The sequence below is a fragment of the Pelophylax lessonae genome (genome assembly GCF_965119305.1).
Source record: "Pelophylax lessonae genome assembly, chromosome: 12".
NCBI lineage: Eukaryota > Metazoa > Chordata > Amphibia > Anura > Ranidae > Pelophylax > Pelophylax lessonae.
This window is the reverse complement of record NC_138779.1, coordinates 39,559,180-39,579,191: the sequence shown is the minus strand read 5'-3', so window position 1 is coordinate 39,579,191 and position 20,012 is coordinate 39,559,180. Positions and strand designations below refer to the sequence as shown.

At 47.4% G+C, this 20,012-nt stretch overlaps 1 protein-coding gene across 2 annotated transcripts in view; it reads left to right on the top strand.

Annotated features, from left to right (window-relative positions):
* CCDC30 (coiled-coil domain containing 30) overlaps positions 1–20,012 on the top strand; it is a 114,042-nt gene that overhangs the window by 44,726 nt on the left and 49,304 nt on the right. For both annotated transcript variants that reach the window (XM_082273354.1, XM_082273353.1), the window contains 6 exons: positions 59–212; positions 1,767–1,838; positions 9,545–9,660; positions 10,345–10,415; positions 12,815–13,007; positions 17,931–18,047. In XM_082273354.1, the coding sequence (XP_082129480.1) occupies positions 59–212; positions 1,767–1,838; positions 9,545–9,660; positions 10,345–10,415; positions 12,815–13,007; positions 17,931–18,047 (723 nt within the window). The remainder of the gene's footprint in view (positions 1–58; positions 213–1,766; positions 1,839–9,544; positions 9,661–10,344; positions 10,416–12,814; positions 13,008–17,930; positions 18,048–20,012) is intronic.

The window sequence follows — 20,012 nt, the reverse complement described above, 5'->3', positions numbered from 1 at the left end:
AAAGCTTCCAAAAAAATCAGAAACAATTGTTAATAATGCCATTTCCCTTGTTCTATAGACATTTGATGAAGAGCTGGAAAAAGAGAAGAAAATGAGGGAGTGCCTGGAAAGGGATCTGAATGAAGCTTCCCAGAGGCTGACAATGGCCCATGACGAGATCCGCAAGCTGACTGATGAATTACTCATTAAGAAAAAGGAAATTAGCGAGCTTGGTAATTTGCACTATAGACTTTGATAAAGCCTACCCAAATCTGATATTTTGGTCTTTTGTAACTGTTGGGATGGTAAATCGGCCATCTCCTTTAGGCAAGTCTCATTGACTGCGTAGTCCACTGTGACCAGCTAGAAGGTTTAATTTCTTCTGCTCCTACCTTATAACCTAAATGGAGACTCGGTACCGATCACTCACTGTGTTCATTCAGAGAAGGAAGGGGCCAGAAAATGATGTATTTACCTCTTCCCCCCACTCTCCATCCTGAAACGATCCACCGCAGCAGCCGGCGAGAGAGAGAGAGGAGGGAAAGCCAGCAGCGCTGCATGGGGGGGGGGGGGGCAGACACAGGTAGGTAGCAGAAGGAAGGGAAACCTGGACAACGAGGGCCTACCCGAGTGGCATTTACTGGAACCAATTCCCTGTATTTTCCTCTTGCGGGAAGAAAATACAGGGAGTCAGTTTTTTAATAAATTCATTCCCCACTCCTGTCCAGGTTCCGGGGTTGGCAAGGAGGGACGCGATCTTCAATGACCTGATTAACGGGTAGATCACGATTGATGGGCTGCCGACCCCCCCGGTTTTTTACAGAGAAACACGTGGAAAAACACACTCTGTGAATGTGTATACCGTGTATACTCGAGTATAAGCCGACCCGAATATAAGCCGAGGCACTTAATTTTACCACAAAAAAGTGGGAAAACGTATTGACTCGAGTATAAGCGTAGGGTGGGAAATGCAGCAGCTACTGGACCACCACGAGACACAAAACAGGGGCTGCAGGCATGGCACAGGAGATGCAGGGCTGTGGGCATGGTACAGGAGATGGTACAGGCATGGCACAGCAGATGTTACAGGCATGGCACAAAAGGATGGTACAGACATGGCACAAGAAATGGTACAGGCATGGTACAGGAGATGGTACGGGGATGGCACAGGTGATGGTACAAGGATTGTAAAGGAGATGGTACAGGAATGGCACAGGAGATGGCACAGGAGATGGTACAGGCATGGCACAGGTGATGGTACAGAAGATAGTACAGGCATGGCACAGGTGATGGTACGGGCATGGTACAGGAGATGCAGTGCTGCGGCCATGGTACAGGAGAATGTCCTGTACCATGCCCGCAGCACTGCATGAGGAAATGCAGGGGCTGCAGAGGAGTCTCACCTGTCGGTGTGGCACCTTACATTTAAAAATGGCGCCAACACGTCACTGCGCATGTGCCGCCGATGTTTGGGAAAGCCTGTACATGTTCGGCTATTCCCGGGCAGACGGCGCATGCGCGATGAAGTGTTGGCGCCAGGCAGCGCCATTTTTAAAAGGTAACTGAGACCTTGACTCATGTATAAGCCGAGGGGGGGGCTTTTTCAGCATAAAAAAACATGCTGAAAAAGTCGGCTTATACTCGAGTATATACAGTATATAAAATCATCTTCTAAAATCTGGTCACATGATGTAGCTGTCCTGTCCTAATCCCTTCTTCTTTTTTTTTTTTTTTTTCAACTCTAATTTTACATTACTGTGACATGACACTCTCCTAATTGATTGCAGAGCATTTTGTGGAGAAGAAGCATCAAGAGGCAAACATGCTTCAACAGGAATTTAAAATACAGAAAGAGAGTGGTGAGTTTTTTTATTTTTGTTTTTCAATTTACATTTTAATAAACTTTATTAAAGCCCAACTTCAAACTCTACCCTTGCGTGAAAGTCTTTTTTACCTGTCAAAACATTTGTAGTTCTGTTTATCAATTTCTGAGATATAAAGAGCTGTGCTAGGCTCACTTCACACCTATGCAGTTTGCTTTTGATAGTTTCTGTAGTGCTTTTTGCTGTTCATTTTGCACACGAGATTTTGCAGCGATTTGCATTATTTATTTATTTATTTATTTTTTGTGCTTTATTTATTTTTACCAATTTGTTGTTGAAGTCTATTGAATCAAAAAAGCAAAATTGTTTTGCGTTGAAAAAAGTCCCTGACCTTTTTCAAAAACGCAGTGGCTGAAAAAAGCATAGATATGAACGTGTCCCATAGGAAACCATGTTAAACAAACTATAGTGCCTTTCTGCAAAAAGCATAGGAGTGAACCAGACTTTTGAGAGCACAGCTAACCTGCCAACCTTCACTTTTTTTCTGCTGCAGTTTAGGAATAAAGCTTCTCCCAGTCCCCAGCTTGTGATTGGACAATGAAGGAACATCAGCAGACAGTGTTCATTCCTCCTCTTCTCCTCCTGTCAGCTTGTTCACAATTTATTTGAATGCTGCACACCTTTGTCCCTAATTCACACACATTTCCACATGTTTTGCCCCTTCAAAAGCCCTGCGATTACAAAAATGTACCAGTTGATGTGCCATAAATGGTCCGCTCCTAAATCCTTTTATGGGCTGACAACACACAGCATTTTGAAGTGGAAAGATCACTGGATATTTATTGGAATGGTGCCAGCCCTGCTCAGTATTTGCTAAACTCTTCATGTCATAATCAGGGTGGCAGGTGGGTGGTATTGGGAGATGGGACCTGATGCCTATCATAAGCCACTGATCCAGCATCTAATCATAGATGTGTAGCACTGCCCCCTTGAGGACTGCTGAATTCTTCATCTTTTTGGGTCCCACTGGGTTACCTTTAGCAATTGCAGGCACAACTTAACATTTTACTTTCCGGCTGAGTCAATGAACAGTCTAGGGCAGGGATCCCAAACTAAGGCCCTGCAGCTGTTGCAGAACTACACATCCCATGAGGCATTGTAAAACTCTGACATTACATACATGGCTAGGCATGATGGGAGTTGTAGTTCCTGAACAACTGGAGGGCCATCGTTTGGGAATCCCTGGGCTTTTGGTTGTTTTTGTTGTTTTAATATAAATAGGGATGGGAGAAGGGATAGAGTGGGATACTCCTGAACTTGAACTTTTCACAATTCTGAGGACTTCTATCTGAAAATGCAGCCATGCTGCGAATTTCACCTTGCCACTAGTGGAATTGAAGATACTGAGTCTCTGAACAAAAGACTTGGTTACACACTATCTTCAGGGTACTCACCTAGCACCCCCTTTCACTCCACCAGCTGACACCCGTCCTCTAACTACTCTACTCCGGGGAGGCCCCCTTTCTGGTCAGGCCCTTAGACACGATCCCCTGTACTCACGATATCCCTCTTGTCTCAACCCCTCTTGTCAGCTCTCCTGGACCTCTGGGTTCAGCTCCACACTTCTGGCTCACCAGGCCGACTGCCTGTGACCATACACCAACTGCTGCAGAAGAGGAGGCAGCTGCCACCCTTCTTCTGGGACTCACCAACCAAAAACCCCAAGCACATGTGCTCCTGTCTTTTATACCACACCCCACAATGCACCGAGACAACCAGTCTGTGCCAATCACTGAGGCTGTATCAAAACCAGTGTACCCATTGGTCAGGTTTCCTCCACTGTCCAATGTGCCTTCCCATTGGACCAGTGTGAAAGACTCCCCTAGACCAGATGAATCACACACTCAGCACTATGAGTAGAACTCACTCACAGATCCTGCTCTCTGGTAATCAAAAAACAAAATAGAATTTCCCTGCTGCTCCTCTGATAGGCAGACCAAGCCAAAACTATACTCACTCACTAGCAGAATACAGAAATATATGACAGATGCTGGACCAGCGCTATTGAACCCACAGTGTGAGGGGAAAATTATAAAAATGAATGTAAACAATAGATATAAAAGCAGATATAGAGAATCAAAAAATATCAAAAAATATTGATAAAAAACACAATGATAAATATTTCAGGTGTATATAGATACAAAGTCCACGGAGTAGAGTCTATGTACAGATGGATGGCTGGGTGGCCGCCGGCTCTATCAGAGTTAGGAGGAGACTCTGTGCATGGTAGAAAAAGAGAGAGAACAGAGCAGTGCCACCTGAGTGTAGTATTAAAACAATACTTTATTGGCATAAAAGGTAATGCACTCACATGAGTGCAGTGGCGGAGCCAGAGGGCTAGCTGGGGTGTCAATTGCCACCCCAGACAAAATCTTTGCCACCCCTGTTGCCACCCTGCTCAGGGCAGGAGGGGTTTGACCGGGAACTCGGGGCTACATATCAACACTTTAACAGGCAGCACACTAGCACAGCAAGTGATAAATGGTCGATTCGGCGGGGGAGGGGGCCAGCTGCAATGTGATTGCAGCTGTCAAATTTAGACATTGATGTCGGGTGTGGGCGGGGCCGTTTGCGGGAGTCGGGGCTCCGCCCCCTTGCTCCGTGGAGAAACTGAAGCTGGCTGGGAAGGAAGCTGGCAGGGGGCGGGACCAATTGTAGCTGCTGTATGGGCACACAGAGCTTCCCATCCTCCCCCAGCATTCAGAGCCAGGAGGATTTTCATTTCATCCTCCGCGCCTGAAATTGGCTCCACCCACCTCCCTGCCACCATCAGAGAGAGAAACTGACTGAAGCTGGATGGGGCAGGAAGGATTCAGCCGCGGGATGGATGGTGTCAGCTCCGGTTCCTGGACTTGGTAAGTGTTGCTGGCTCTGCCCCCCTCTCTCTCACCACTACCCCCCCTCCCCTCTCACTACCCCCCCTCCCCTCTCACTACCACCCCCTCCCCCCTCTCTCACTACTACCCCCTCCCCCTCTCTCACCACTACCCCCCCTCTCTCACCACTCCCCCCCTCTCTCACCACTACCCCCCTCTCTCACCACTACCCCCCTCCCCCCTCTCTCACTACTACCCCCCTCCCCCTCTCTCACTACTACCCCCCTCCCCCTCTCTCACCACTTCCCCCCTCCCCCTCTCTCACTACTACCCCCCCCTCTCTCACTACTACCCCCCTCCCCCTATCTCACTACTACCCCCCTCCCCCCTCCCCCTCTCTCACTACTACCCCCCTCCCCCCTCTCTCACTACTACCCCCCTCCCCCTCTCTCACCACTAGCCCCCTCCCCCCTCTCTCACTACTACCCCCCTCCCCCCTCCCCCTCTCTCACTACTACCCCCCTCCCCCTCTCTCACTACTACCCCCCTCCCCCCTCTCTCACTACTACCCCCCTCCCCCTCTCTCACTACTACCCCCCTCCCCCTCTCTCACTACTACCCCCCTCCCCCTCTCTCACCACTTCCCCCCTCCCCCTCTCTCACTACTACCCCCCCCTCTCTCACTACTACCCCCCTCCCCCTCTCTCACTACTACCCCCCTCCCCCTCTCTCACTACTACCCCCCTCTCTCACCACTTCCCCCCTCCCCCTCTCTCACTACTACCCCCCCCCTCTCTCACTACTACCCCCCTCCCCCTCTCTCACTACTACCCCCCTCCCCCTCTCTCACTACTACCCCCCTCCCCCCTCTCTCACCACTACCCCCCTCCCCCTCTCTCACCACTAGCCCCCTCCCCCCTCTCTCACTACTACCCCCCTCCCCCCTCTCTCACTACTACCCCCCTCCCCCCTCTCTCACTACTACCCCCCTCCCCCCTCTCTCACTACTACCCCCCTCCCCCCTCTCTCACTACTACCCCCCTCCCCCTCTCTCACTACTACCCCCCTCCCCCTCTCTCACCACTTCCCCCCTCCCCCTCTCTCACTACTACCCCCCCCCTCTCTCACTACTACCCCCCTCCCCCCTCTCTCACTACTACCCCCCTCCCCCCTCCCCCTCTCTCACTACTACCCCCCTCCCCCCTCTCTCACTACTACCCCCCTCCCCCTCTCTCACCACTAGCCCCCTCCCCCCTCTCTCACTACTACCCCCCTCCCCCCTCCCCCTCTCTCACTACTACCCCCCTCCCCCCTCTCTCACTACTACCCCCCTCCCCCCTCTCTCACTACTACCCCCCTCCCCCTCTCTCACTACTACCCCCCTCCCCCTCTCTCACTACTACCCCCCTCCCCCCTCTCTCACTACTACCCCCTCCCCCTCTCTCACTACTACCCCCCTCCCCCTCTCTCACTACTACCCCCCTCCCCCTCTCTCACTACTACCCCCCTCTCTCACCACTTCCCCCCTCTCTCACTACTACCCCCTCCCCCCTCTCTCACCACTACCCCCCTCTCTCACTACTACCCCCCTCTCTCACTACTACCCCCCTCTCTCACTACTACCCCCCTCCCCCTCTCTCACCACTACCCCCCTCTCTCACCACTACCCCCCTCCCCCCTCACTCACTACTACCCCCCTCCCCCTCTCTCACCACTACCCCCCCTCTCTCACCACTACCCCCCCTCTCTCACTACTACCCCCCTCCCCCTCTCTCACTACTACCCCCCTCCCCCTCTCTCACCACTACCCCCCTCTCTCACCACTACCCCCCTGCCCCCTCACTCACTACTACCCCCCTCCCCCCTCTCTCACCACTACCCCCCTCTCTCACTACTACCCCCCTCCCCCTCTCTCACAACTACCCCCCTCTCTCACAACTACCCCCCTCCCCCCTCATTCACCACTACCCCCCTCCCCCTCTCTCACCACTACCCCCCTCCCCCCTCTCTCACTACTACCCCCTCCCCCCTCTCTCACTACTACCCCCCTACCCCTCTCTCACTACTACCCCCCTACCCCTCTCTCACCACTTCCCCCCTCCCCCTCTCTCACCACTACCCCTCTCCCCCCTCTCTCACTACTACCCCCCTCCCCCTCTCTCACTACCTCTCTCTCTTCTTCTATCCCTGTATCCCTCTCTCCTTCTATTCCTCTCTCTCCCTCCCTCTCCTTCTATCCCTCCCTACCCCCCTCTCTCTCCCTCTTTCCCGCTCTCTCCCTCTCTCCCTCTCTCTCTTTATCCCTCTCTCCCTCCCTGACTATTCTGATTCTATTCTTCCAGAAGCACATTTGTGAGGTCAGGGCTTCTCATCCAACATCTGTGCCTGTTATAGCTGCGAAGGGTGAGTCATTTTATGGTGGGGCATTGGGCAGGGGTGAGGGGGCGGGTATTGGGTGGATCTTGGGCGGGACTTGTGGGAGGGGTTATCAAATTTACCTTCGGGCTGCAGCCCCTGGTCTTTTTACCACCTAGCAATGCCCCTGCCGCTCACGCTCGCTTATGCGTATAACATTACATAGCATAGCTGAACCTGAACGAGAGGGCCCCTGTGTAGCTTGTTCTCTGTGACTCTGACTGAGTGCGGTGAGCTGAGCAGGAGCGGCGCCGTGATTCGCTGCACAGCTAACCAATCACGCGTGCCTACACACCTGATTGGTTCGCTGTACCGCTACTCACGGTGAGTGGTTCGCTGTGCTGCTAATCAGGTGTGCACTAACGCGTGATTGGTTAGCTGGGCAGCGAATCACGGCGCCACTGCTGCTCACCGCGCTCAGTCACAGACAGTCACAGAGAACTAGCTACACAGGGGCCCTCTCGTTCACTTCTTCTACCTGTAACCTTAGGTAAGTCTCTCTCTGGTCTCTGCATGATTGAAGGGGACACAGCACGCTGGTCACTACATTGATAGGTTGGCAATCATGCTGGTCACTACATTGATGGGTTGGTACGCTGGTTACTACATTGTCAATTGATGGGGGGGCATGCTGGTCGCTACATTGATGGGGGGCAATATTGTGCAGCCCTACTCATAGGCATGCGCACGGGGTGTGCCGGGTGTGCCTAGGCACACCCTAATCACCCTCATGCAGTGCTTCCGCCATGGCCACCGCCTCTCTGTCTGCTGCTCTCTGCCCCTGGCTGCTCAGCTCCCGAACCCAATCCTGTCGGTGCGGAGACTGATAGGGACTGTCTGGGGGAGGACCCTGGCCTGCTGTAAGAGGGGATCTATATAGGGGACCTCACCTCACCCTGGCCTGCTGTAAAGGAGGATCTATGGGGGACCTGCCCTATCCTGCCCTAAAGGGAGATATATGGGGATCCTGCTCTAAAGGGGATCTATGCAATAGATCCCCTTTAGAGCAGGGTCCCCATAGATCCCCTTTAGAGCAGAGCCCTGTGATCAGTGTGTGGCCTTAAAAGAATGTTTACTTTGATAATTGTTTATTTAATTAAAAATGTTTTAATACCGCTTAGGATGTTTGTTTACATTTAGTTATAAAAGTGTGTGTATATGTATGTGTGTGTGTGTGTACATATATATATATATATATATATATATACACGCATGTATATTGACCCCCCAAAATAATACCTTGCCACCCCTTTGCCACCCCTGTTTTAAAAGTCTAGCTCCGCCACTGCATGAGTGATAGTAAAGCAGGCATCCTGACGAAGGGGAATGCATGCCTCGAACGCTAGCACCACCCCGCTTCCACCGGATGTGATGAGGGAGAAGCTGTGACGCCAACAGGACACCAGGAAGTGCCAGAAGCCACTGACACAGCCAGGACCCAGGGCTGTCTACACCTCTCCTGCCTCCCCTGCAGTGGATCGGGTGACTTGCTGTAAAGCCTGCTTTCCTATCACTCATGTGAGTGCATTACCTTTTATGCCAATAAAGTATTGTTTTAATACTACACTCAGGTGGCGCTGCTCTGTTCTCTCTCTTTTTCTACTCACTCACTAGCACCTACCTAGGATGGTGCTACAGATGAAATACCAGTTTTGGGTCGACATTGAATTTAAAGTAGATGTAAAAACCTTTACTTTAGTTTGGTAAAGCACTGTGTACCATAAACATGCCATTTATTTTAATAAAATACTTGCTTTCACCATATTTTTCATTCTTTGTTGCATCCCAGTGCTGCTCCTCTCTGGCAGCCTCCTGTCTACATGCACTTCAGTGATGGCTACATGGCATTTTTCAGGGTGGGTTTCCCTGAGGGTGACAACACTGGATCGTGCCTATTTAAATTTGCTGAAAAATACACTTTTAGTCTCCATTGAAAGGCCGTGTGACAGTGCAAAAGCACAATAGGGAAACCGGAACAGAGAGTGATGGGCACAGGGGTGGACCATCCTTGTGCTATAGGTGTCAGCATCTAGTCTCCATCAAGGGTTCCTGTGTCTAGCCAGAAGAGCACTGGAGAGAAAGTTGTCACCCCATATCAGGAGTGCTTGAACAAAACCTTTTATGGCAGTATAACCAGGTGTTATTTTCATTGGGGCATAAAAAAGGCTGCATTTGACTGCAATGCTAATGCGTCTCAAAGAGGGTATGCGGCATTCAGAAAAACACAACGCAAAGGAGGTCAAATGCAGCCTCAAATCTTTCATCTCCACTATTCTATTAAGGAAAATTACAGTTTGCTGACCTGTATTTGTAAGGCACCTGTGTATACAATCCCTTATAGTAAAATGTAAAGATAACCAAAAAATTGCCATGCACCATATAATGGAATCTGTTTAAAAAAACATGTAATCTGAATTAAATAAATTCTGTATATGATCTGTATTTATGTAGATTCTGCTGATTTGCAAAAAGCCAAAGAACATAACCTTCGATTAGATAAAGAGATTCTTGCCTTACGCCAACGAGTCAGAGCACTGGATTCTGAATGGAAGAAGCACATGGAACAGGTAGGGAGTTGGGATACTGGGGTCTAAGCACACAATGGTCAATAATTGAAGGGCCACATGTGCCCCCTTCACTCTGAATTTTCTTGCTGCATATTTTCAGGTTGGTTTAGTTGTTGTCAAGCCTAAAAGATTTTGCCTCATAACAGCCAATCAGCCTTTCCCTTGCTTTTTCTAACTTGCCTTAAGCAGTCCATAGATGAGACAAAAAAAAAAAAAAAAAAAAAGACTCGATGTGGATGGGTGAATCTTCCTCATTGAGCATTTGTATTCTGACATTAGGGAAATTTCTCTGCCATCAGAATACATTAATCAGCACTGCCGGCTATAGCCTGCAGTGTTGATCAAGTGGGGAAAACCAGACAGAGTGGTTGTTCAGAAGTCATTCAGTAGACTGAGTTCTGTACAGCCAAAGTGCCCATACGTGGATTGATATTTGGCCGGTCCCTGCTGAACTGGTGGCATTTCGGTCCATGTATGGCCAGCTTTAAAAAATATGGGTTATCTCATAGGTTGCTATTGAACAACAATGTTTTTCCATACTAGAAGCCTAAGATTCTCTGATTGCATTATGATAACTGAGGCCCTGGAAACTCAGGAAATTTTTGTCTTTTTATTATTGTTTGTGTTCCTCTATCATTTTGAAAGTAAAATAATAATTTTTCATAATGGATTATTTTATTCTAGAGTGAAAAGAGTGACGGTGACTCCATGTCTACACGTTTGAACCTGCAGGACAGTGAAGAATTTCATAAAAAGTAAAATATCCAAAGATTTCCTTCTCACACTATTTCCTTGGTGACCTAAAGCGAGATATCCACACACCAATTCCTGAGAGAAATATCCAGAGATCTCCCGACACCAATTCTTAATAGAGATAAGCCGAGATCTCCCCACACCAATTCCTGTAGGAAACCACCCGAGATCTCCCCACACCTATTCCTGAGGGAAATATCCTGGGATCTTCCCACCTATTCCTAAGGGATATATCCTGAGATCTCCCCACACCTATTCCTGAGGGAAACATCCTGAGATCTCCCCTCACCTATTCCTGAGGGAAATATCGAGAGATCTCCCCACACCTATTCCTGAGGGAAATATCGAGAGATCTCCCCACACCTATTCCTGAGGGAAATATCCAGAGATCTCCCCACACCTATTCCTGAGGGAAATATCCAGAGATCTCCCCACACCTATTCCTGAGGGAAATATCCAGAGATCTCCCCACACCTATTCCTGAGGGAAATATCCAGAGATCTCCCCACACCTATTCCTGAGGGAAATATCCAGAGATCTCCCCACACCTATTCCTGAGGGAAATATCCAGAGATCTCCCCACACCTATTCCTGAGGGAAATATCCAGAGATTTCCTCCTCACACTATTTCCTTGGTAAAATAAAGCGAGATATCCACACACCAACTCCTGAGAGAAATATCCAGAGATCTCCCCCACACCAATTCTTAATGGAGATAACCTGAGGCCTCCCCACACCTATTCCTGAAGGAAACAACCCGAAATCTCCCCACACCTGTTCCTGAGGGAAATATCCTGAAATCTCCCCTCACCTATCCCTGAGGGAAATATCCCGAGATCTCCTGATACCTATTCCTGAGGGAAATATCCCGATCTCCCCACACCTATTCCTGAGGGAAATATCCCGAGATCTCCCCACACCTATTCCTGAGGGAAATATCCCGAGATCTCCCCACACCTATTCCTGAGGGAAATATCCAGAGATCTCCCCACACCTATTCCTGAGGGAAATATCCCGAGATCTCCCCACACCTATTCCTGAGGGAAATATCCCAAGATCTCCTGGCACCTATTCCTGAGGGAAATATCCAGAGATCTCCTGGCACCTATTCCTGAGGGAAATATCCAGAGATCTCCCCACACCTATTCCTGAGGGAAATATCCCGAGATCTCCCAACACCTATTTCGTGAGGGAAATATCCAGAGATCTCCCCTTACCTATTCCTGAGGGAAATATCCCGAGATCTCCCCACACCTATTCCTGAGGGAAATATCCCGATCTCCCCACACCTATTCCTGAGGGAAATATCCCGAGATCTCCCCACACCTATTCCTGAGGGAAATATCCCGAGATCTCCCCACACCTATTCCTGAGGGAAATATCCAGAGATCTCCCCACACCTATTCCTGAGGGAAATATCCCGAGATCTCCCCACACCTATTCCTGAGGGAAATATCCCAAGATCTCCTGGCACCTATTCCTGAGGGAAATATCCAGAGATCTCCTGGCACCTATTCCTGAGGGAAATATCCAGAGATCTCCCCACACCTATTCCTGAGGGAAATATCCCGAGATCTCCCAACACCTATTTCGTGAGGGAAATATCCAGAGATGTCCCCTTACCTATTCCTGAGGGAAATATCCCGAGATCTCCCCACACCTATTCCTGAGGGAAATAGCCAGAGATCTCCCCACATATTCCTGAGGGAAATATCCCGAGAGCTCCTGACACCTATTCCTGAGGGAAATATCCCGAGATCTCCTGACACCTATTCCTGAGGGAAATATCCATAGATCTCCCCACACCTATTCCTGAGGGAAATATCCCGAGATCTCCTGACACCTATTCCTGAGGGAAATATCCCGAGATCTCCTGACACCTATTCCTGAGGGAAATATCCATAGATCTCCCCACACCTATTCCTGAGGGAAATATCCCGAGATCTCCCAACACCTATTCGTGAGGGAAATATCCCGAGATCTCCCCACACTAATCCCTGAGGAAAATATCCCTAGGAAAGGAAATTTAGAGTACTAAATGTGTTTGTTTGTTTTTTCTTTTATATTTTGTTCTGGACATACACATTAGGGGAAATTTCTGCTCACTTCCACCTGTTATCTATTGGACAGAAAGGGAGGAGAAATCGCCTCTACAGGGACACAGACAGTAGCAAAAATGGGCAGCACACCAAAAAAAAAAAAAATCTCAACTTTTTACTGAGAAATGGTGGTTTTACTGCATTTTTTACCATTGAAATCTCAGAAAAAAATGTTAAAGATTTTTTTTTTTGTGTGTGCTTATGGATTTGTACAGTTTCTCCGTTGGCCAGTGCACCCTTAATTAGCCAGGAAAAATGAAGGTGAAGAATCAGGTACCTGATTATTTTTCTGTTTTTAATAGATGTAGACTTGAGGTTGAAGAAAAGGAGTGTCGGAATAAACAGCTCCTCCACAAACTGAAGAAGCTGCAGGCAGAGTATGACGATATAGTGGAACGCAATGAGGAGCTGGAATCCATTCTGGGAGAGTCTCAGAACCAAACAAAAGAACAAGTGGATTACTTGGAATCCGAAATAGCTGGCCTCCAGAGAACTGTACGTAATGTTTTGGATGCTGTGTCCTACTGATGGAAATAAGGTTGTTTGCTGGGTTCACACGGCCTGATCTTGCAAGGGCCACATACATATGAAGTCTTTGTGCATGTTACAGAGAGATGCGGTTCACCCCCCCCCACTTCATAATCCTCGATAAAACAGTGACCAGGCAGTGAGATTCTGACTTCAGACACCCCCTAATACATGTCATTGGTAATCGTGAGCTTTCTGTGCAAGGAGGAAGGTGCAGTGAGGGCAGAATGGGCAGCTGCCGGGAGGCCCCCCTGATTCCAGGGGGGTACTTAGGGATTCTATGGCGCTTTACGCAGTAAGGCCTGGTTCACACTAGTGCGATTCCAGATGCAACTTGAGTCACTCAAAAATGACAATGAAAATGCAATTTTTGCAACAGTGCCTGTTCACATCAATGCAGCACTGTGCGATTTTTGGAAAAGGGTCCTGAGCTACTATGGTGCGATTCCAGCATGATTCTGGCCCCATAGATTATACAAACTATATTTAAGTAGCAGCCAAGTTATATCACATAATCGCATAATTTGGGGGGGGGGGGGGAGGCGTGTATGAACTGAAGAAAGTTCTGGCCCCAAGGTACAATTAATACATCACCGACCAGTAGGTGTGGCAGATATTGGTCATCTTTTAGTTGTCTTGTCGGGAAGTTATACAAGACAGCAGCTGTGAACATCAAGCTTCTGTTACCTGCCAACTTTAGCTATTTGATAATAGACAGTATAGTGGCTAAAAAGTTTGCAATTGTAGCCCTCAGGTCCAGGGTTTACCTCCCACCACCAAGGAAACCGTCTGCAAGGTTTGTATGTGCTTCTTGTGTTTGCATAATAAACTATCTAAAAGATATACAGGTACATTTATTAGGGTTACTCTAAGGAGTAACTCCACTTTCGTGGGGAAAAAAAATAGCAAATAAAGAAAAATCAATATAGCGTATACAATTACGACACAAATCCTATTGTAATTGAATGTTATTAAAAATTACCTTTCCTTACCTTTTCTGAAAATGCAATGCAATATGGCTACCTGGAGGTGTTCTGTACACAGAATGTGTACTGACCACACCCCAGAAACCCCATCTGCTTGTGTAATTGGCTCACTGATTTTCCCAGAAGTCTGTACAAAGATGCAAGTCAGATATCAGGCATCCCCTGCAACAAAAATGTCATTTTTGGTGACATACTCCCCATATTTGGCATGTCATTTTTTTTTGGGGGGGGGGGAGCGGATACCTAGATTTGACAGGTACCTGCTCCCACTTCTGCTCAGGGCGCCTAGACGTCCCGAGCGGAAGTTCTATTCTTCCCCCTCCCTCCCTGCAATCTTCTGGGAAACGTCACAGGTCCCAGAAGATTGCCCGTCCACTCAGGGCACGCAGCGTGACCCGTGCATGCGCAGTGTGCACCCAGCTGTGAAGCTGAAAGCTGTCACAGCCGGGTGCCCACACTAGAGATGCTGGCGCTGCGGAAAAAAAGAGGGAGAGAACCGAGGCTCCAGCCGGCCGCCGGGACAGGTGAATATGTGTTTGTTACACTTTTTGTAGCTGCTGATTTTTAATAAACACAAAAATGGCTGGAACTCTGCTTTAAAAAAAAAGAAGGGAACTCTTAAGGCGTCAGGGAACAGTTTGGGGGTGGCCCCTTCCTGTTCCAACATGACTGCGCACCAGTGCACAAAGCAAGGTCCATAAAGACCTGGATGAGCGAGATTGAGGTGGAGGAACCTGATTGACTTGTACCAAGTCCTGACCTCAACCTGAGTACACCTTTGGGGTGAATTAGAGTGGAGACTGCGAGCCAGGCCTTCTCTCCAACATCAGTGCCTGACCTCACAAATGCACATCTGGAAGAATGGTCAAACATTCCCATAGACACACTCCTAAACCTTGTGGACCGCCTTCCCAGAAGAGTTGAAGCTGTTATAGCTGAAAAGGTGGGCCAACTCCATATTAACCACTTCAATACAGGGCCCTTTCACCCCCTACCTGCCTAGGCCAATTTTCAGATTTCAGCACTGTCACACTTTGAATGACAGTTGCGAGGTCATGCTATACTGTACTCTGAAATTTTATAAAGTATACTGAAATTTTTATAATTTCTTTCACACAAATAGAGCTTTCTTTTGGTGGTATTTAATCACTGCTGGGTTTTTTATTTCTTACTAAAATAAAAGAAAAAAGACAGTAAACTTTTGAAAAAAAGTTTTTCTTATTTTCTGTCAGTAAATTTTGAAAGTAAGTAATTTTTCTCCTTCACTGATGTGCGCTGATGAGGCGGCACTGATGAGGTGGCACTGAAAGGTGGCACTGATGGGCACTGAGAGGCGGCACTGATGGACACTGATTGGCAGCACAGATAAGCAGGCACTGATGGGCACTGACTGGTAGCACTGTGGGCACTGATTGTGGGCACTGATGGGCACTGTTTTTTTACTTTACTGTAATCAGGGCACTGATAATCAGTGCCCTGATTGCCTGTCCTTGACTTCCCTTTGAGGAGGAGCCGCTAATGGGCTCTCCTTTCCACACACTCTGACAGTGTGAGGCGGGGAGAGCCAGTAAACAGCACTTCCTCATTTACATGTGACACAGCCGATCACATGGGTAAAGAGCCAAGTCATTGGCTCTTTACCAAGATCGGGGGTCACGCCGTGTCCTAGGAACACAGTGCGGCCATGATTGCCACACTGCATGCCCCCCGTGAGCGCGAGAGCGGCCATTCTGGGGCACCGTCATATGACATCGTCCCAGAATGAGTGCCGCACCGCTCCACCGTCATTTCATGGTGGGCGGGCGGCGAGTGGTTAAACCCTACAGAATAAGGGCCCTTTCACACAGGGCAGATCCGTTTGATGAAATCCGCTTGCTCCGCAAGGAGCAATCCGCTGATCCCCGATGAGCAGGCAAATGACAGGTACGTTAACTGTACTGAGATGGACCTGTCAGAGTCCCGCTCTCTATGTGAGATCAAGTGAAAACGAACCACCTGTCAGTTTTCATCTGATCCGATCCTTCAGATAGATGGAAAACAGGGTCACCATCTGTCTGGATTTGGTGGACAGGATTGGATTGGATAGTGGCGGGTGTCAGCGGACATGTCACCTCTGACATCCGTTGCTCCATAGGGGTGAATGAAGGGTCCAATCAGGTCCACCTGAAAAACTGACTGGCAGACTTGATCAGAAAGCCTGTGTGAAAGGGGCCAAAGACTGGGATGCCATTAACCTCGCTGGCATTATTCCCGAATGTGGCTCGGGGGTTAATTTTCAATACCAAAAGCGGTAACCCCGAGCCACACTCGGGATTACCCCACAATGTTACTCCCCTTCCTGCGATCCTCCGATGTCCTCCCCATCGTCCTCACACTCTCTCTCGCTCTGTGCTCGGCAGATCCTGGCACCTGTCTTCCGGTTCCCTTCCCTGCGAGTGTTGCAATGCAGGGGGGTGGAAATGGTGGCAAATTCAAAAATGTAAATAAACCAAATGAGATGATACAAAGCTGTGATCCTAACGGATAACACTGTATCATGCCATTTCACCACAGGATTTCACCTGGTGACTTTTCCAGTGCCCTGCCTGTTCTTTTTCCAGTGCTTTGTGCCTAGAAAATTGAGAACGACCATGGCGTCCAAAAAGCGTTCTTTTTGTTCAAAATTGCTTTTAGACGAACTGGAAAACAGCGAAACTTAGTTACTTGAAGAACTGAGCGATAGCGATTCGTGGGAAAATTTGTCATCAGGTACGGAAAGTGACGACAGCGACGATTCTGATGTCTCTTTCTGGCACATAGCTTGTGGAATTTGGGAAGTATATCAAATGATTCTTCAGAATTTCCAACGGAGCGATGTGCCAGAAAGAGACATCACAATCATCGCTGTCGTGACTTTTCGTACCTGATGATGAATTTTCCCACAAATCGCTATCGCTCAGTTCTTCAAGTAACTCCATTTCACTGTCGCTGATTTCCAGTTCGTCTAAAAGTGCTTTTGCGCAAAAACGCTTTTTGGACGCCATGGTCGTTCTCAATTTTTCAGGCAAAAAGCACTGGAAAAGCACAGGCAGGGCACTGGAAAAGTCACCAGGTGAAATCCTATGGTGAAATGGCATGATACAGTGTAATCCATTAGGATCACAGCTTGGTATCATGTCATTTGGTTTATTTACATTTTTGAAATTGCCACAAGTTCCACCCCCCTGCGTCGCAACGCTGGCAGGGAAGGGAACCGGAAGACAGGGGCTGGCATCGGCCAAGCACACAGCGGGAGGATGGCGGCGGGGGGAGGACGGTGGGGGATCGCAGGGGAAGGTAAGTTTTAAAATATAAAATGACAGATTTCCATGCAAAACAATGTATCGCTTTTAGCACAGAAATCCTGACATAATCAAACCGCCAGGGAGGTTAAAGTTCATGTGCGTGTAAAGGCCGGTGTCCCAATACTTTTGGTAATATAGTATGGATAGATATATGTTGCCATATCACATGCAGTACAGGTATTCTTCCAGAAGATGGCAGAGTGTGTTGCCATAGATTCAGGCCAGCAGTCAGCTGATAGAAAAGAGTCGTATTGTCAGTGCTGGTGGGGGACTCATGAATGGAATGTGGTTTCCTAGCAAACACAAACACTATAGTGCGGCCTTTGTGAGATTGTTGTGTGTAGAGCGGCAGTAAGGAGCCAGGCAGTGGGAGATGGTCACTATTTGACGTGCCGTCTGTGTCCCCAGTCTCCTGTCACCTCTGTCCAGTATTTGAGTTTTGTGGCTCAACTGTCACCAGTATATATTATTTAACAAAATGCAGCATTGTCGGTTTTTGATCGGTAAGTCTATTTGGCGTTTCTTTTATTTACCCTTCCCTCCTCTGATTCTGTCTGATCCTTTTTATTTCCACCCAACAGATTATAAATTTGGAGTCGGAGCTGACGGAACTTGCAGAGCAGCGTGAAGCCAAAGATGAGGCCTGCTCTTCAGACCGACCAAGCTTAGATGTAAAAAAGATGTCAAAAATGGAGCAGGTCTGACTTTTATATAGAGCTGTCATTGTGTCATTGTGAATGAGATGCCATTTCACAAATTCCTTCTGAATGATATAAGATATCCCGGGGTGTGTAGAGCTGGAGGGCTCCCTCTGTAGGAGGAACTACAGAAATATATATATATATATATATATATATATATATATATATATATATATATATATATATTTTTTTATATTTATATTTATTTATTTATATATATATATATATATATATATATATATATATAAATAATATTAAATATTAAAGTGGTATTAAACCTAAAAGCAAACCTTTATTATATTGCAGCTTACCAAACTCTTAGATGTGGTGGCCGCATTAGTTTTCTTTTTTTAGGCTTTCATTCCTTTATTCTCCTTTAGTGTGTTGTTTTTTCAGCAGAATAAGCTGTCCTGCAGATGTAGCCTTTAAATACTAATCCATTGGCTTCAGTACTTTCTGGTTCACTTTTATGGAGCAGCTTGGCTCCTTTCACACTAGAGGCAGTGTTTACTGCCCCCTGAAAAGCAATCCACAGTGGGTCGCTTTGATGGTGAATGGAGGTTTGCAGGCATTCAGGAGGCGATACTGCTGCACAATTAATCATTAAAAAATTGCGAATTTCGATTCAACCCCCCTCACGATCACAATCATGCATTTCCACAATTCATTGCAGAGCCGTTCTCTGCTCACAGCTGACAGCTGTCAAAAAAAAAATATATACAGTAAACCCCCCCTCCGTTGGTTAAGTTCCGGACCCACCCGCAAAAAGTGAATATCCACGAAATAGAAAAACCTATTAAAATACACTGTAGGCATGTTTTTATAACTGTCACTGTACTTTTAAAAGCATTTTAAGGTCTTTAAATACACTTTTAAAACAATAGAAACTCATTTAAACACATAAAAGATACTGAGAGACAGAGCAAGAGCTATGGAAAACACAGATATTTAATTAACAATGATTTAATTAGTAAAATAATATTAACCACTTTACCACCGGAGGATTTTGCTGTCTTACATCCAGGCCACTTTTTGCGATTCGGCGCTGTGCGAATTTAACTGACAATTGCGCGGTCGTGCGACGCCGTACCCAAACGAAATTTACGTCCTTTTTTTCCCACAAACAGAGCTTTCTTTTGGTGGTATTTGATCACCTGTGCGATTTTTACTTTTTGTGCTATAAACAAAAAAAAAAGCGTACATTTTGAAAAAACAACAATATTTTTCATGTTTTTTTTTTATATGAAATTCCTCCCCAAAAAAAATGTAAAAATCAAATTTTTTTAAAATTTTTGGCCAATTTGTTTTCTGCTACATATTTTTGGTAAAAAAAATCGCAATAAGTGTATTTTGATTGGTTTGCGCAAAAGTTATTGCGTTTACTAACTAAGGGAAAGATTTCTGTCATTTTTGGTGTTTTTTTTTTTAACGAGTAATGGCGGCGATCTGCGATTTTTATTTTTTTTTTTTATTTTTTTTTTTTTTTTTTTTTTTTTTTGCGGGACTGCGACATTGCGGCGGACAGATCGGACCGTTGACTGACATTTTTGACACTTTTGGGGGTACCAGTGACATTACTACAGTAATCAGTGCTATATATATGCACTGTTACTGTAAAAATGACACTGGCAGGGAAGGGGTTAATTTTATTGGAGAGGGAGGGGTTAATGTATGCCTGGTGCTTACTGACCTGTGTGTGGGGGGAGGTGACTGAGTGACACAGGGACAGATCGCAGGTTCAGCTAAGCTGAACCCTGCAATCTGACACTGCCTGTCACTTAGGAGATCCGCCCGCTTTGTTTACACAAGCAGGCAGATCTCCAAACTCGATTCCCCGACGATCGGGGAAGAGCAGCGGCGATCGCCGCTGCTCCTCCCCTGGCCCTGGCCTGACTCCCGCGCCGCCCACGAGGGGAGGAGTCCAGCGACGTAGATCTACGTCACTGGACGATAACGAGCCAC